Source organism: Podarcis cretensis (assembly GCF_951804945.1).
Source record: "Podarcis cretensis genome assembly, chromosome: 7".
Classification (NCBI taxonomy): domain Eukaryota; kingdom Metazoa; phylum Chordata; class Lepidosauria; order Squamata; family Lacertidae; genus Podarcis; species Podarcis cretensis.
Window position 1 is genome coordinate 65,839,307 of NC_137176.1, and position 19,532 is coordinate 65,858,838.

Sequence of the window (19,532 nt, forward strand, 5' to 3'; positions counted from 1 at the left end):
GGAGACAACCGAACAATGTGATTTGCATGAAATTATATTGTTTGAGAGCAGAATGGATGCCCTCAGAAGGTGGTGAACTCTCCTTTTTTGGAGGTTTTAAAGCAGAGGTTGGATGACTATATGTCAGGGAACTTTAGCTATGACTCCTGCATGGCAGCGGGTTGGAGTCCCAACTCTACAATGCTATGATTACATAAGTGGGGGCCAAGGATCTCAACCTATATACTTTATAAAAGTTTGGATGGGCTAATTGCCCTAGTTAATTGCCATCCTTTCTCCAGGGCCATTGCTTCTTCTATCCTGGTCTAAATTAAAAGCTAGCAAGTGATATTACAAAAGTAGCTTTGAACCAATTCCAATAATACATGTTGTGGGTCTGTCCATTAAAAGGTTTCAGAAGAAACCCCTCTCTATCACTAAGCCTTTGGATTGTGGTGCAAATAAAACTAAAACCTATAAGACTAAGGGATAAATCTAATGCACATCTATTCCCAAGAGTTTATTAGTAGATTTAGTTTTCCTTTAAGCTCTTTTAATTGGCTTGCAGCTCAGCTCAGGAAGTATTTAAGATGATCATCGCAAGTTGCACTAAGCCTGATCAAGAAGATTCTGCTTTTAACTAGAAGATTACCTCTCAAAAAACTTATATTGGCTATCCTAATTGAAAACAACTTGATTTTTTAAGGGGATTTTAGGTGCAAAAATCAGCACTTGGAAAAGCAAACATCTGAGAACTACTGAATACTCAAAGATACGATGAAAGGTAGTAGAGCAAAATTAGTCAACCTGCTGTAGTCATCTAATGCTATCATCACCAAATGATAGATATAGATAGATAGATAGATAGATAGATAGATAGATAGATATAGATGATAGATAGATATAAATAGATAGATAGATATAGATAGATAGATATAGATAGATGATAGATAGATAGATGATAGATAGATAGATAGAGATTGTTGTTGTTTAGTCGTTTAGTCATGTCTGACTCTTTGTGACCCCATGGACCAGAGCACGCCAGGCATTCCGGTCTTCCACTGCCTCCCGCAGTTTGGTCAGACTTGTGTTTGTAGCTTCGAGAACACTGTCCAACCATCTCGTCCTCTGTCGTCCCCTTCTTTTTGTGCCCTCAATCTTTCCCAACATCAGATAGAGATAGATATCACATTTATCACTGTAAGCAGGGATTCAGTTTTGATTGCCCTGGTTATCATGACAAGTGAGATGAAAGGAACTGTAGGCTTCCTCTCCATTCAGAAGTTCTATGCACCTACTGGAAAAAATGCTGAGCCAGTAGTAGGTGGCATGACCTCCCATTGTTGCTGCTGCTTACCAGGGGGTAGAGGGGGAAACTTGAGGTTGGTGTGGCACCACTCTACCACCTAGTTTTGCCCACCAGTTAAACTTGGCTTGTTATGTTTGGGGGGAGATAATAACCTAGCTCACTTGCCTTCAAAGGTTCTAAAGCAGAGCTAAAATAGCTCCATGTCATATTCCAATAGTCGTGCAAAAGGACTGGAGAAGTACATTCACTCCTGTTTCCTGCTACCAGGATGAATTCTCCTTTGTAATTCTTTTTGGTGGTTTTAGCTTATGGAATTTTCTTCTCTGCCTCCAACTCACTTAGCAGTTCAGAAAACACACTACTGAAACTGCTGATGCCAATCTCGGATTGGAAAAATCATTTCATTCCACTCACTCATTCATTATTGCACTGAAAAGCAATAAAGAGCAGGCCTCATGGGTGCCCTAAGGGAAGGTGAATGGGTCAGAAATACTTGAACTTTAGGAATTTAGAGAATCCAGCAACAGGCATCATCTTAGCCGTAGACTGAGAAACTACAGGATGCCTTCTAAGAGCTCTAGATTTCAGTAACATATTTCAGATTTAATAGACAGGGGAGAGATTAGAGACAGGGTTCTCTGTTAAGCTAACATGAATGAGCTTTTTGACAGGAGAACAGATCTTCAACTGCTTGAAACTTTTAAATGCCACATTAGTGGCAGTTTGGGAGAAGCTGTACATTTCACCAAAGGAAAATCACCTATTGCAAACGGACAGTAAGGAAAGTTATAAATGGAAAAGGAAAAGATAAAAGAAGTATGTTTTCTCAGTGGTAGTTGCTGCTACCAAACTCCTGGAAGCAGGGATACTGAATGCAGCAAAACAGTTTATAGGGAAACTTCATTCTGGATTTGAGAAACTAGGATCACTATCTAGTTTACAGATTGACCACAAGAAATTCGGTGCTACACTATTAAGTGTTCTTATGGCCATGTTGATTTCTTAAAGTTCCCTACACAGATGCACAAATCACCATACTGGCTTGGATTCAATTGTTGAGCATCCTTATTTTAAAACATTTTGAAATCTGGGCTGAAAATTAATGCAGAAGGTCACATCCAGGGATGTTGGCATACAAAAATGCAAAGCTAAAAGGAACTAAAGGTTTTCCTTACAATTTAATCGTCAGATGAAAGTACTTAGCATTATAGCTAACAAAGTCATTGTGCAAGTGGAACGGCTTCTGCTCACTCAACAGATTTCTGCTCCCTCATGTCCCCCTGTGCAGCCCTCACATCTGGGGTTCCACCAACTCTCTGGAGCAGTTTTGGGGATGTCTGGCAGTGTTTAGGGGGGAGGAGAGAGAAGGGAAGATCCATAATGTAGGCAGAAGTTCTTCCCCTCACATCATGACTTGATCAGATTCAACTCTTAATCTGATGTCAGTAGAAACAAGGTGATGTGTAATAACTTTTAAAAATAAAAATTAAGATGCTGCACACAAAAAACAAAGGGGTTTTTGCTATTGACACCAATTGGCTGCAGACTCCAACCTTACATATTTTTGGGAATGTCCCACTGGATTCAAACAAAATCGCTTCTAGGTGTTTGTATACAGGACTGCAGTCTTAGCCTAAAATCCTGTGTCTACCCAATTATTAGCATTTTTAAAATAAAGTGCCATTGATGTACAGAGGTCTGTGCAAAGAACATATAAACTAAATCCTGAAAATTTGGAAGGCAACAAACGACTGGGGAAGAAACAAGTGAAAATAAGCAATCTGGGGGGACAGGGATGGAGGACAGAATGGGAGAGACAATTGTAGCAGCTTGCCTTTCATTTAAGAATATAACATAAAAAAGAACCTTGCTAGATACGGGCAAAGGCCCATATAGTCTTAACATTCTGTTTTCACAGTGGTGAACTACATGCATTTGAGAAGTTCAGTAGCACTTGTGATTCCCAGCAAATGGTATTCATTCACTTTGTCCTTCCTATGACATTTTGGCCTGTGCAAGGTTTCCAGTTTACATAAGTACCAGATAAATGATGACACATGACTACATACATTTCCTCACAATGTTTCTCTAAACATATGCTTTTTTTGCTTCACGCCTATACTGTAAATATGCTTTCAGTGATGGCTGTTTCCCAAACTATCGTTCTAAGAAACTTTCCAGTGTCAAAGCAAGGGGTGACAGCATGTGTGACAGAGAAGCCTATTTTCTATCTACTTTTGAAAGTTATGCCACATATGAAAGCCAATTTCTTCCTTCTAATATTTCCCACACTAACCTATCAAATGCTTTGTCACCACCATAAAAAATTGTGAAGTGAAAGTATTTCTGTTGAATGTTTATATAAATATTGATTTCCCATGTCTGTTTTTCATATTCCTTTCCTCTCTTTTTGTGAAATGGACTCTTACTGAAACTTCAATTATATCCTATAGAGTTCCTACATTTTTTCACCAAACATATGTTATATTCAGAGTGACCATTTAGATTTGCAGAGTTATCTTAGCTGGTCAAAAACAAAAAAAAAAATTGCACTTCAAGGAGTTTAAAGAAGCAAGAGCAGTCCAGTAACAATTACTTACTCGATTGTGTTCCTGTCCACTTTTCCTGTCATGTTAATGCCATAGAACTGCTGCATAGCAGCTATAGCAGATTTCATTGTCTCTGCAGTGCGCAACACTGACATTCTGGGGTCAGTTGGTGGAAGATAGCCGTACTTTTGTAGCCACACCTATAATGACAAGCATAGTTTGTATTAGGGAAGATTTGCAATCTACTATCCCCTAGGTGCCATCTAGTTAAGCTTTTCTTTCAAACGTTAAAAGATGCAATTCAAACATAGGAAAAACAAATCAAAATGCATTTTCTTAATATTCACTAAGAATGAAATACAGTGTTTATGATCCAATTATTGCAGTGGAATGTGCACACTTTGATATCTCCAGACTGTATCCATAGGCAAGAAAGGTTGTAAGAATAATTATTATATATATATCTTATGGATCAGAATAAGGGGCAGCATGGAAGGACCATTTGGTAGACAGGATGACCTATTTTTATAGAATCGGGTTGTTATTGTTGTTTTAAATGTTGTTTTACAACCCAAGCAGACAGTCCTCACATTACTACCCAGCATCTTCCGGCAATCAGCACCCTCAAGTCCACTGTCAATTATGTCGGCTGAGGTTTCAGGTCAAGGACAACAGCAGTCCCATTTTTTCCTTATTATTATCATCATCATTATTTCTATACTGTCCTTCATCCAAGGATCACAGTGCTGTTTACAATATGAAAACACAAAAATACATACCATAGTAACAAACAAAAACAATACCCCCAATACACAGTTTAAAAGTCCATAGATTGTTTAATTAGCCAAAGATCAGGGAGAAGAAGAATGTTTTTGCTTGGTGCCTATGTAACAAAGGTACCAGGCAGGCCTGCATGGGGAGAGCATTGTATTGAAGCAACGTGGATGCTGCTGACACACACCAAAACATGGGGGCTACACTTGCTTCTTTTAGCCACAATGTGCTTCTTTTAGCACAGGAAATCTAAGGCCACATTTGTACATTACTATACTTCTCAGAGTCGTCAACAATCAATCAAGGGAAGCTCTGTGAGATGAACAGGAATCACCTAACAATTATTGGAACCCTTAGCAAACTACAACTCCCATAATTCTTTTGGGAGGAAACCACAACCGTACTGCTTTAAACGCATGGTGTGGATGTAGCCTGAGAATGCAGTTGGGGGAAGGGGCAACAGTAGCCCCTCAATCCTGGCCCTTTAAACAGAGTCCTAGAACTCACCCTTCACTGTGAAATGAAGCGCTCACAGATTCACATTTTTATTTTGTATTTCATTCAGAACTTTATAGAGATCTTTTAAGCAATACACACACAAACCCTCTCTCTTCCATGTGCTGAACTGTAACCAACAAAGAGTTGATAAGCATCTGACCTAATTAGCAGTGATGTGGTCTGATTTTCCACATTCAGCTAAGCCACGTTTATCTCTTACACATCCTGGTTTAATTTCCTTTTAAGAAGAAACTCTCACCTTCAGGCCACATCCTTCTTGGATGAAGGCCCTCCTCTAATGTTGTTCTGTTCCATTTGGAAATGTTTCATGTGTTTGTAATGATTTTACCCGTTTTTATAACTGTATTTTATTGTCATAGCCCACCCTAGCATGTTATAGCAAAGGCAGAATGATCTTATAAATAAATAAAAGACTGTGTCTAGCTTATGTATTTAAAGGTTTGCAACTAACATATTTAAAGCTTTGCAGCTTCCTATCTTGTACCTTGTGAGGAAGTTGTCAAATCACAGTGTGCTGATACTGGGCTAATCAGTGTAACTTTCACAATTAGAGTGACAAATCCCCATCATACTTCACTTGCAATGTCAACTTACACACCATCACTAGATGGAATAAAGGACTGTAAGCTTCACATAAAAGTGAAATGTACACCAGCTATAGAAAGGCAATCCTAAAAATATCCACTGTTCATACTAACCATTTATTTTGAAATAACCTATCAGTTCTTGAGGTCTCTATTCCCAAGTCTAGAAGAACATTACCAGCAAATCATCCCTCTAATGCTAGTGTAATGTCATGAATGTTGTTTGGGCATATCTATGGGTGCTCCTGATCTTAAGCCTGATGTGCTGCCACAGGAAAGTTTTAAGACTTCTCCAGCCACTGACCACATTAATAGTAAGCCACCCTTCAGAGGGACACATGTCAGTGGTGGACATGGCCGAAGTACTGCATGCATACACTCACCACAAATACAGACTACACAAGCAACCACACACAAATCCACACATGACAAATGCAAGTACAGAGCACACGCACAGCACTGGGAGATAAAGCTGGTGAGACATTTCCCATGGCTTGCCAGTCCAGATCTGGGACACAGGTTCATGGCAGATATGGCTACCTGTGGCTACTGGCCATGATGGCTATGCCTCCACAGCTGGAGGCAATCATCTGTTTTAGCATTTCAGCTTTCAGGTGTTTATTTATTTTATGATCAAGCAGTGTATAATTTTTTTAATAAGTAAATAACATAAAAAAGAGTGGAGAGTGCTCTTGTGCTTGGGTCCTGCTTGTGAGTTTGTCACTGTGAGAATAGGATGCTGGACTAGATTGACTTTAAAAGCCCTTTCCTAAGACTGCTGCAGCTGTAAGTTCTTAGGCTGCAGCTTTAACAAGGAGCAATAGCCTGAACATGAAATTACTAATGCAGTCATTCAAGAGACAAGCTTTTTGCCCAATCTGTTTTACACCCTACATAGACATGTTGACGGAACCTTTGTTAAGGAAGTATTATTTATGAACAGGATTTATATCCCTCCTGACAACAAAAATACTCTGAGTGGGTTGCCATAAGGAAATCACCTTGAAAGGAATTAAAACCCTTTTCCTTAACAGGATTTCTTTTGAATAGAATATTATTATTACCTTTATATATATCCAATAACATCCTGTTGAACAGAAAACCTGGGGTTTCTGAGTATGGTGGTAGGCCACTATATACAATAGGCACAAGACTCTGTTTGAATTTTCTTCTGAAATATATTTGAGACGAGGGGAAAAAAATTGGAATAGTTAACATCCAACAGTAAGGAATTATCTGTGTAATTTTCCTACAGGTCTGTCCATTATTTGCAGATGGAGAAGAAACACAGGAATTAATTTCAGCAAATTGCTTCCATAAACGCTGGTACAAAATTAAGTTAGAATTGCTTGGCTCTTCAGCGAGCCTATTAAATCATATTGAGCAATTTAGGAAACATGCACATATTAAGTACACATCAGCCCAAACAGCTTTGTTATTAGAAGGGTCTCAACACATCTGCATAATACAAAATGCACTAACAGATGGTGGTGGGTTAATTTGGCAAGGCCCATAGAGGGATAGTCTACTGAAATCAAATCAGGGGGTTGAAAGGTTGAGCTGCAAAGTTCCTTTTGGGGAAATGATTATTTAAACTGAATCTGACATTTGGTTTTCCAGTTCGGTTTTCATAAAATAAGTTTACAGTTTCCAGTGCTTCAAGCCTGCATCAGCAGATTTGAGGTGCTGCCCATCAAATATCTGCAAAACAGAAGAAAAATTGCGCTCCACTGCCTGCAAAAGCAGCACTCTTTATAAGTTACCTTTTAGTCTATTCAGTTCGCTTTCTTAGAGGTGACTCTAACAATGTGATTCTCTGCATCTTGGCTTGGAATTTAGCTCCACAGAGTTCAGTGCTGCTTTTAGCCCTCCCCCAATAAGTGTGTGCAGTGCTGTAGACTCGGAAAGGATACCTTTGGAATCACAAGCGAATATTCTTTGAGAGGCTCAGATGAGCCAAAGGAGCCTGAGGTTCCACTCGAAAAAAATCATTTCAAAAATGTCAAGAACTAATTTGAAAATAAAAATAGCATGTTATATAACCATATGCACAGAAACAATTTTGGGAATTTTGCAGCGTGAAGAGAAAAAGTTGTGCACGTTGCTTTCGCTGGAGCCAATGGCCCAGTGCCCACCGGCTTCAATGGAAAGAGAAACGAGTACCAAAGTAAATGAATGAAACAGAGGTAGCCTTTATGCAATGGAAGATTATTGCCTCTCCCTTCCCTTTCACACCTTTTCAAAAACTAATCATATCACCACTCCCACTAACACATAGGCCCTCTATGTTAAAGCTAAATCCTGATCCATCCATTTTGGTAAACAGAGCCAATGAAAGGTTTTATTCATTCGTTTGGCTTTATTATTTTTTTAAAGGCAAACTCTTTTCAAAGTTTGCAGAAACATCAGCAGTCCAGAATATATAGTTATGCCCAACTTGCTGTATGAAGCAACAAGATCCACACATTTTTATCAAAAGGAAGGGACCCTCAATCTACATCTTGCTGTATGCAGAGCAGGAGATTATAGAGATCACATTTGTGCAGAAAGAATTAAGGAGATGGTGCAACTCTCCTATGAGGAAGGGTCACAACAGTTGAGGCTTCTTAGCTTCAAACAAAATGGGGAGTGAAGTGAGGACATGATAGAGGCTTACAATATTACGCAAGGTGTAGCTAAAGTAGACAGGAAAGAGTTTTGCTCCTATATAAAAAAGGTAAAGGACCCCTGAATGATTAAGTCCAGTCAAAGGTGACCATGGGGTGCAGTGCTCATCTTGCTTTCAGGCCGAGGGAGCCAGCATTTGTCCCCAGACAGCTTTCTGGGTCATGTGGCCAGCATGTGCTTCTGGCACAATGGAACATTGTGACGGAAACCAGAGCGCATGGAAATGCCATTTACCTTCCCACCGCAGCAGTACCTATTTATCTTCTTGCACTGGCATGCTTTTGAACTGCTAGGCTGGCAGGAGCTGGGACAGAGCAACAGGAGCTTACCCCATTGCGGTAATTCGAACCGCCGACCTTCCGATCGACAAGCCCAAGAGGCTCAGTGGTTTAGACCACAGCGCCACCCGCATCCCTAACTCATCTCCTAACTCAGAACCATCAAAGGAAGTCAAATGTCAGAAGATTCAGGAAAAGAAGTACTTCTTCACACACCCAAGGCTTCACACATAGCCATACTTAACACTGTGGAATTTGATAATGAAAAATATAATGAAAGCCATCAACTTCAGCCACTCTGAAGGGGTATTAAATACTTCCATGCAGGTAAAAGTTATCAATGGCTACTAGTCTTGATGGCTATTTATTATCTCCAGGATCAGAGGTAGCATGACTCTGAATACCAGGTTGCTGGAGAACAACAGCAAGAGAGTGCTGCTGCAGTCATGCCACAGTGGGAATATAATGCTCAGGTTGTTGGGCTTAGGTGCTTTTCAGCAGTCTGTTCTCATGTCTTTACATAGCCATTTATAATTTGGTGCCCTGCTTTACGAACAGGTCAGACCACATGATTATAACATGAGAGTTCTATGTTCTGTTCCTCCCTTCTCAGTTCATTGATGTACACAATTTAGTGTTCTTCTAGTTTTGACTTATAAACCTACTGGCTTGAATCCAACATGAATTAGAGACCACCTCTGCTACCTTCCTGCATGACTGCTCTGGTCAGGACTTGGCTGAGAGTCTAGCAGAAAACAGTTGGTTCCTTTATAGCTGCAATTCTATACACCCACAACCTTGTATTCTCTCCAGATGTTTTGGACTACAAGTCCTATCAGGATAAGCCAGCATGGCCAGTGATTAGTGGAAGTCCATTCTAAAGCAATATATTGGGAAAGATCGCTATTAACTGGGAGCAAGTCCCATTGGACTCAACAGAATTTACATATGAAAAGACCTGCATAGGAATGCATTGTGAAATTATATCCAAATATGTGCATGTGACCAAATACCTACTCACAGTCTTTCATAGCTAGCTTTTGTTTTTTACTTAAACAAAACCTGTAATTATGCTAGAGTACACTTTAATGTAGGAAACTAGAATGCAAATATACATGTAATAATGAAATAAAATAGCTTTTTGTTGTTTTATCTCATTAATAATTACAAAATATCAAAAAGTGCTTATGGTTTGCTCTCACATGTAACACATACTAATGAGGCAAGACTGTACAGAAAAGCCAAGATCTGAACTCAGCTTTTACAATGATGAGCCCAACCTAAGTCCAGTGTATTATACTGCATCTTTCAGTTACATCAGTTTTGATGAGCTGGAATGGTGCAATGGCTGAGAACTATGAGGGACCTGACTCTGATGTCTGCTCTTGTAATCCCGAGATATTGCTCCTTAACTACATCTAATAAAATATGTAATCTAATAAACCCATGTTCAAAATAGGGTTGATGATTAAATATAATAGTCCTTGTATTCTTGGAGCAATGCTATTAGCACACTATCTATATGAAAGTCATTTTTAAATATTCCAAAATGGCCTCTTAGTAAATACTTATTTTGATTCTCAGTGGTTGCACTTCATCTATGGAACACTCTTTCCTCTGAGATGGAGAGTTTTCAGTGTCAGCTGAAGACTCACTTTTTTGCTCAGGCTTTTGCTGGTTATTAGTGTCTGACTTTAGTTGTTGCTATATTTCTCTTAGTTATTACTTAATGTTTCATTTTCTCTTGCCTTATTAGTTTTATCACACTGTTGTTTGTGTTTATAGTTCATAGTACCCTGCTCTAGAACTACTTCTGTGATGAAGGGTGGGCTAAAAATATATTTCACTATATTTACTTCTTCACACAATGCACAGACTCATAACTGGGTAGGTCCAGGTTGTGGTAAAAACATCTTTGTGTGAAGGGGGTGATACCTCCCACCCGTACAAGATGATGCTGAGACCACTTCTTATGGAGCCCATCCTGGGTTCAGAATATGTGACTGCTACTACCCACTTACAAATGTCCCTGTTTTAAGAAAAATGTTTGAGAGGCTAATGACAATCTAGCTCCCCATTGTCTGGGAAGAAATTGATTATCTGGACCAATTCCAGTCTGGGTTCAGGCCTGGTTTTGTGACCAAATCTGCCTTGGTTGCTCTGACAGATGACCTTCGTCAGGAAAGGGAGAAGGACAGGGAGACTGGAACCCTGTTGATTCCCCTTGATATCTCTGTGGATTTCTATACCAACAACCATGGTATTTTGCTAGATCGACTCTGTGAGTTGGAAGTGGGAGGCTCCATATTATGGTGATTTGGCTCCTACTTCTAGTGTCGTTTCCAGAAGGTAGCATTGGACAACCAGGCCTCAGCTAGGGAACAATAGTGGGAGAGGACTTTTGTGCTCATGTCCTGTTTCTGGGTTTCCATAGGCATGGGAGTGACTTTTGCTGATTCCTCATTCCTCTGCAGCTCCCTGATGTACTCCAAAGGTAAGGGGCACCCTTCAGAACAGTGTGGGAGGTGGTCAGGGATACAACCCCATGTAATCCTGAATCATAGGGAACTAGCATTACCTTTTGTAGTTGAATAGGTTTGTTCTGCTTTAACATATTTGGCAGGGAGCCGCACCTGAAGGGTTTACTGCCAGCACCCATCTATATTGACCCAATGAGATGAAAATGCAGATTGACAGGGCCAGATTGGTATCAAGAAAATACCTCTTTGCATAACAAACCCAGTAGGATGGATGACTGAACACCTCTTGTATCAACTTGAAAGCTCCCTTGTGATGCATTGTTATGTGATCACCAATCTCAGATAATCTTTCTTAGTTTCATTTATATGCCACCTCTCTTCCCAAAAGACCTCCCAGGGTGGTTCATAAAAGTTTAAAATACAAATAGTAAATTTGAACAACACCACAAATTAAGCTCAAATGGCAAAGAATCAAACAACACAACAAATTAAGCTCAAATGACAAAGTTTAAATAATGTCCATCGCCCACTCCCCCCAAAAAGTCAGAAATGTACATCAAGATTAAAAACAATGACTTGGATTCAAAGATGTGTTAATTTGGGGTAGTTCATGGATGGAAAGTTTTCCTCCCCTTTCTCTGACCCTTGAAAAGCCTCTCTGGAGTGGACCCTCCTGAACAATGTGGGATGGGCCACAGGGGGCAAGGAGGGGATGGGAAATTGTTCTGTGAACCTCCTTAAATTAAGCACCACAATTTCCCTGGGTCTTGTGCCATGGGCGGGGGTGGGGTGGGAGAGAGATTCCAGCCAAGTCAATGTATTCCTCTGCTTGCTCACCCTTCTCCTTAAACTCTTGCTGACACTGGGTGAAAGTGTTTTTCTACAAGGCTGCCTTTCATCATTCTGCCTAAAATTCCCATTGCATCTTCTTAAGAACATCTCAGGGTAGCATAGAACTTCACACTTTAGACGTGTGGTGGTATAATAACAGAAACCACAAAGGTTTGCCATGAAGATTAAAAAGAACTTCTTTGGAAATAAGTTTAAACACAAGGATAAGCAACATACCCAATGGAGAGACAAGTACAGTCAAATAAACTTAAGAGTTAAACGCCACGCACTTTCCCTCCAGCTAAACAGTCCCTATCAATTTAGGAGTCACTAACAATTCTGATGTTAGGATGACACTGTTGATGCCCTTCAAAATGGCATTCATCCCTTTGAACCCCTGAGAGCATGCCTTGATCTGCCTACCAAAGCAAATCACTGGGCCGATATAGCTTGGGCCTACATGACTCCTATTGCTCAAGTTCAAGGATATTAGAGGGTCTTAATTCCCCTCTACAGAAAGAACCTATGTGCCACCCTCTCCATCTTCAGTGAATTCTACTACCTTCCAATCTGATCCCTGGAAAAGTTAGACTTAACAAGTTAAGCTCCAAAGAAGCCTAAATGCAATATTCCTATTACAGACATTCACAAGTGAATGGTACCTCTGGGGCTGGTCAGGGGGTGCTGGCTCCCAGAAGCTGAGGAGGCCTTGGCATAGCTGTCAAGTGTCCCTTATTTGAAGGGACAGTCCCTTATTCCAGCGCCATGTCCCGCTGCTGTCCCTTATTGATAGATGTCCCTTAAATGTCCCTTAAATGATGTCCCTTAAATTTCAAAGGAAGCAGCTCATCTCCCTCCCTCCCTGCCGGCCAGGGAGGAGGGAGGCTCCAACTGTGTTGCTTGGCTGTGTTGCTCACCCAATAAGAAGTCTAAGAACGACTGGGGGGTAGAGCTTACATGCCTTGTGTGTGGCTAGTTAATGCAAGCTGAGGGGTTTTTTGAATGCTGGATGCCATTTTGTTGTACGTGCTGCTGCAAACTTTGCAGTGCAAAGCCAGGCCGTGGAGCCATCTTAAGTTGAGGCTGCATAGGCCTTGTGGTGCATGTGATTCAGATTCTATTTAGTTGAACCTCTGGTTACGAAGTTGGTTGGACAGTGTTCTCAAAGCTACCAGCATGAGTTTGACCAGACAGCAGGAGGACAGGAAGACTGGAGTGCTTGGAACAGATGAGGCTGCAGGTCCCTTATTTTGGCTGCTGGTCCCTTATTTTCAAATTTGTAAGTTGACAGCTATGGGCCTTGGAGTAAGCAAGCAAGCAGCGGCAAAGACCAGGGGTGGCAACAGCGGCTGCCCAGAGGGCTCCCAAGGAGAGGGGAGAGGAGAGGAGGCTGAGGGAACACTCCACAAGGGAGGGAGGTTGGGAAAAGGGTGAGAGACTGCCAGCTCTGCAGGCAAGGGTTGGCATAACTGGGCGCTTGAGGCCCACAGGAGCGCTGCAGAAAGAATATAGTTGGTCAAGGGAGCTGTGGACTCAAAAAGGTTGAAAATCTATGCCCTACACAAATCCAGAGTGGAGTCCCTAAGACAATTTGATGCTGCTTTGTATGCCTCCTTCTGACAACTCCTACAGCCAAGCTGGTGGCAAACGTATTGCTTGGCTTTCCTTTGGACCATATGATCGAGGCCAAGAAGAGAGTCTTGTCATCTGGGCAGCCCAGGACTTTCATACACACTGTCCAGGATTCTGCCCCAGCACTTCAGTGCTGATAATGCAGCCGTTTGATTTCATCCTCGAGACAGACGGATGCCAACAAGTTCCTTTTAGTTCTTAACATTTCCATCCTTAAAAAACAAAGACACACACCCCTACAGCTGAACTTCCAATAGGTGTTTGCACTGAGCTGTCCAAAATGATGACCAAGCTGCTTCCCTGAGTGGTTACAGTTAATTCAGAAGCCAACTATGATGGACAAGTTGAAATTATTCCCTCTGGCGTGCATTACCTTGTCAACATTAAATTCGGCCTGCCACTAATAATCAAGCGCTACCCATCTGCTTCCTCCAAAGCTCTGTTGATACTTCATGATCATGATGAGTGAATATACCTCACAGACAAACAAAAATCCTTATGTTATGGCAAGCCTCTAAATCTAAGGTGACAGGTAGACTTTGTATTGTTTCTAGCAATATGAGAGCTAACTGAACAGGTGGGATTGGCTGCACATGGAGCCCATCTTTTTACTGGGCGCATCCAGCCTTTCAGTTGGAACCACACTGACAGCTAATGCCTGCCAGCAGTGAGGGCTCACAAAGTCTTATCTGCCCTGCAGGCAACTGCCAAAAGAGCAGCATCTAAGGGCCCTGCACCTTGGGGGAATATAAAAGATATTCCTACTCATTTTCATTTGGCGAGGTATGTGCCTGGGAAGGGATGTGATGCTTCAATTCCAGCCTTCCTCATGGTCCTTAATGTCACAAGTGACCCGGTGATCTGAGTGGAAGTGATGCTCTTAGAATTGACATGGCAAAAGGAAGGGAGAGGGGCACACATCATGGAGTCGATGAGAGAATAACCCTTTTGTAATACACTGCAAGCAAAAATTGGATTCCCTGCTTCAGAGGTAGCATGTGCAATGCCTTTTGGCTGTCTTGGACTACAATTTCTATAACCATTGGCTATGGTTACTGGGGCTGATGGAATTTGCAGTCCAAATTATCTGGACAGAGCCAGGGTTGGGGAAGACTGCTCTAGCCTTAGTGAAAAAGCAACATTACAAGGAATAGACTTAGAGAGGGCTGTGTGGGACAAAATATAAAGACTTATTGGAAAATAAAACTCCAAGGTGGCTATCACCTCTGGAAGCTAAGGCCCGAAAAAGACCCAATATGGAGGCCAAATGGCCAAAATATGGGGAAATATTAGAAAAAGATGGAGACAATTGGAAATTGCAGAGTTTGGAGAAAATGAAGGATAAAGTGCGAGACTGGTTACACTACGCTCAGATTAAAGAAGTTTTTAAAAATGACAAAAAGTTAGGGTTCCAGGTGGAGAAATCGAAATTAGAAACAGAACTGTTAGAACCTAAGACCAAGGTACTTTCAAGAATGTATAACTTGCTGTTAAAATGGAACACACAAGATGAAATGGTTAAATCGGCTATGATAAAGTGGGCACAGGATATTGGGTATAACATTATGTTTGAGGACTGGGAAAGGTTGTGGACCACTGGGTTGAACTTCACTGCATGTAATGCTTTGAAGGAAAATGTAATGAAAATGATATATAGATGGTACATGACCCCAGTTAAACTTGCCAAAATATAAAATTTGTCTGATAACAAATGCTGGAAATGTAAAGGAAATGAAGGAACATTCTTTCACCTCTGGTGGACGTGCCCTAGAGTGAAGGCCTTCTGGGAAATGATATATAATGAGTTGAAAAAGGTATTTAAGTATACTTTCCCCAAGAAACCAGAGGCCTTCCTCCTGGGTATTGTCGGCCAGAGGGTGATAAAGAAGGACAGAACTTTTTTCCTGTATGCAACAACGGCAGCAAGGATACTCATCGCTAAGCATTGGAAAACCCAAGATCTACCCACACTGGAAGAATGGCAGATGCAACTGATAGACTATATGGAATTGGCTGAGATGACTGGCAGAATCCGAGACCTGGGAGAGGAGAGAGCTGAAGAAGATTGGAAGAAATTTAAGATTTACTTACAAAAATACTGTAATTTGGTTGAATGTTAAAGAGGATGCTAGATCATAAATAATTAAGCACCACTAAATTAGATGTGGGACGCAGGTGGCGCTGTGGGTTAATGCCTCAGCGCCTAGGGCTTGCCGATCGAAAGGTCGGCGGTTCGAATCCCTGCGGCGGGGTGCGCTCCCGCTGCTCGGTCCCAGCGCCTGCCAACCTAGCAGTTCGAAAGCACCTCCGGGTGCAAGTAGATAAATAGGGACCACTTACCAGCGGGAAGGTAAACGGCGTTTCCGTGTGTGGCTCTGGCTCGCCAGAGCAGCGATGTCACGCTGGCCACGTGACCCGGAAGTGTCTCCGGACAGCGCTGGCCCCTGGCCTCTTAAGTGAGATGGGCGCACAACCCCAGAGTCTGTCAAGACTGGCCCGTACAGGCAGGGGTACCTTTACCTTTACCTTTAAATTAGATGTAATCTGGATGATAAAGGAGATTCAGGAAAGTATATATATATATATATTTTTGGAGAATTATTAGATTAAATTAAACAATGAGATTTAAGAATGTAAATAAGTTGATAAATTGCTGGAAAAAGTTTTATAATGATGCAAGTGGGAGCGAGAGACGTGAGGGAGTCCAAAGAAGTTATGAAAAAGATGTCATGATACATGTTATATTGTTTATTATTTTTGCATTTCTGTATTTAAAAAATCTCAATAAATATTTATAAAAAAATAAATAAAAAAAATAGAGAGGGCTGTGTGTGCCAAACAGGTTTTAGGCAGGATTCTTGTTTCCTTATTTTGTTATTATATGGCTTTGTATCTAAATAGGTATATTTTACAAATTATGTGTATGAATTTGTTGGGTTCATTGCTTAGTTTTGACTGGACTGAAGCCCTGAGGACAAGGGTGGCATCAGTATCTGATTGCCCAAAGCATGTTTAGTCCACAGCAAGCACCAGTGAGTTTAATCCTTAGCAGGGGTGCTCAGCACTGCAGCTGAAGCTTGCAATTGCAAGTAAACCTTACTAAAGGGCACTGTTCTGACCGACCCATATTGCTACTCATGCAAAAACTAAATTAAGTACAGCAAATTGACAGCAAATTGACTTGAAATAAACTACAACAAACACACACTAATAAAATAATAATAATCCACCAGAAGGCCCTCGTAGCTGGACCTCAGTGTCCAGGCTGAACGATGGGAGTGGAAACACTGGGCCAAAGGCCATATAGGGATTTAAAGGTCAGCACTTTGAATTGTGCTTAGAAACATACTGGGAGCCAATGTAATACAGACACACACACGTATATACACAAACACACACAGCACATGCAGGCTCAGAATGCCTGTTATAGTTTTGTTTTCCCCTGTAGGATATCTAGAAATGGCTAAAATGTCAATGCTACCCATTTAATTAGTGTGCTCCAAATATCTAAGTCAATCTCATTTTTTAAACAGTTCATATGAAGGTCAAAGGAAATATAAGTGTTTGTGCTATATTTGACAGGGATTGCTATTCTTGCTCTCAATGTATATGCTTCTCTCTCTCCCTCTCTCATCATTCATGGTAATAATTTCCAGTATTATTTTAATAACTGACCTGATCACTAAACATAAATGTGATCCTAATAATATTACCACTTGTATCCCATGACCACTTCTGATATTACAGCACCAGACAGATCCCCTGGACAGGTTGCAAGTAAGAAGAAGAGCAGATGAGGGCTGGACTAGAGGGGGTAGGAGTTGGGGGCAGTGCCCTATTTTCCCAAAGGGACCAGCCTCTACTGAACAGCAGCCATTCATTTTTTATCTACCACACAACTCTCCGGGAAATAGTGGGAAATTGAAATGGTGGTCATCAGAGGGGTTTGCTTTTCCAAAATGCCCTGAAGTTCCACTATGTTTGGGGCATTGTGGGAATTCTAAATGGCCGCCCAGGGTAAGGGCATCAGTGCCAGTGGCAACTAGCCCTAAGCAAGAGAAGAAGAAGAAGAAGAAGAAGAAGAAGAAGAAGAAGAAGAAGAAGAAGAAGAAGAGTAGTAGTAGTAGTAGTAGTAGTTTGGATTTGATATCCCGCTTTATCACTACCCAAAGGAGTCTCAAAGCGGCTAACATTCTCCTTCCCCTTCCTCCCCCACAACAAACACTCTGTGAGGTGAGTGGGGCTGAAAGACTTCAAAGAAGTGTGACTAGCCCAAGGTCACCCAGCAGCTGCATGTGGAGGAGCAGGGAATCGAACCCGGTTCACCAGATTACGAGTCTATCGCTCTTAACCACTACACCACACTGGCTCCTGTATTCTCGCTGTGCCTTCCTCCACTGCTGATATCTGGACGCGTGCTCCAGAGTCCATCACTGGAACTAGCTTTCCACTCCTCTCAGAACCACCTCAGTCCCCTCCCAAGTAATCAAAATAAAATCTCCAAACTTCTGGGTTCAGGTGGCAGATGACTGCATGCTTGGGTTGGTAGAACAGGGAGTGCCTGTCAGCCTCTGCTCCTCTGTGAGCCATTTGTCTAACAGATGAGCCAGCAGTCACCTTCTTTTATCCTTGAACTGGAAATTCTGTACACTTTCTGATTGTTGTAACACAGGGTGTGTTTTTTCTGGCGTGTGTTAGCATCTGTGCACGTTTCCTTCTTAAATAGCTAAGAGGAACTTTGAAAGTATCCACTTTCAACAGTAATTATAAAATGGAACATTTCTATTGCCATCATTGTACGAACCTAGCAAATCAGCTGCCACCAAACATTGTGCTGTAATCCTAGTCACAGACGCTGCCAGGGTATCTCCTAAGCAACAAATCAAGTTTACAAAGCCAAAGTCTTGTGTCAGAATTATCAGTGCAATATATTATGGAAAGGAACCACAGAGCTTTTGCAAAGGCAACACGCTGAATATTTATCACTACAAAATATATTGCATTTCACAGCACAACATCACATGTTGCTCTAAATAATTAAAAGCAAAGTACATTTGTCAAAATAACTACACACAGTACATCTGCGATGACATCTTAAAAGAACTGCACAGCTACACAAAATTGGTTCTCTTGCTATTCACTCAAAATGAAATTTTATAGGGAAATCAGTACAATTTTTATGACTCCAGAATTACTTAGCATATGGACCAATATTTCCCTGTTTAGGAACAGTTATTGGAATGTACTGAAACTGGGAAAGAGCTGTAGTTTACTGGCGAGACATATGCTTTGCATGCAAAGGGTCCCAGGATCAATATCCAGGTAGAGCTAGGAAACACCACCGTCTGAAGCTCTGGAGAGACACTGCTAGTCTTGAACACCAATAGTAGCTAGCCTGGTGCCCTCCACCAGATGCTGGACTGCAGCTTCCATTGGCATGGCCAGTGGTTGGGGATAATGAGACTTGCAACCCAACAACACCTCGAGGGCTGCAGGTCAGCCATGCCAGGTGTAGAACTAAATGGACCAAAGGTCTGATTAATGTATGGCAGCTTCCTATGTTCCCAGTGTTCAATGTAATCTATATTTTCAAATCAGGTCTTATATAGGACAAATGTTACATCTGCACCAGCCACCCTCAGTGGTAGCTGGCATGAGAGATTACCAAGAGCACGAAGAGGAAATCACCAAATAATGTTTGGCCCTTATACCAAATAGTTTAAGATGGCAATTGTTATCTAACCTCTGAAGCAGTAAAATAATTTATAGTCTGATCAACAACCCACTTAAACTCAAATACTTAGTTTTAAACCAATTTACTCCCATTGAGACACAACAGATAAAATCCAATTACTTTGGCTTAATTGAGATGTGAAGCAGGGTGCTAGTTACTTATAGCTACGATTGCAATGCCATTATGAATCACACTC

The 19,532-nt window shown here is 41.3% G+C and overlaps 1 protein-coding gene and 1 long non-coding RNA gene across 3 annotated transcripts in view; both read right to left on the reverse strand.

Moving 5' to 3' along the window:
- The window catches only part of LOC307219798, a 423,907-nt gene that overhangs the window by 298,861 nt on the left and 105,514 nt on the right, over positions 1–19,532 (reverse strand). The window lies entirely within an intron of this gene.
- The window catches only part of MMP16 (matrix metallopeptidase 16), a 170,613-nt gene that overhangs the window by 92,629 nt on the left and 58,452 nt on the right, over positions 1–19,532 (reverse strand). For both annotated transcript variants that reach the window (XM_079983108.1, XM_079983109.1), the window contains exon 2: positions 3,889–4,037. In XM_079983108.1, the coding sequence (XP_079839234.1) occupies positions 3,889–4,037 (149 nt within the window). The remainder of the gene's footprint in view (positions 1–3,888; positions 4,038–19,532) is intronic.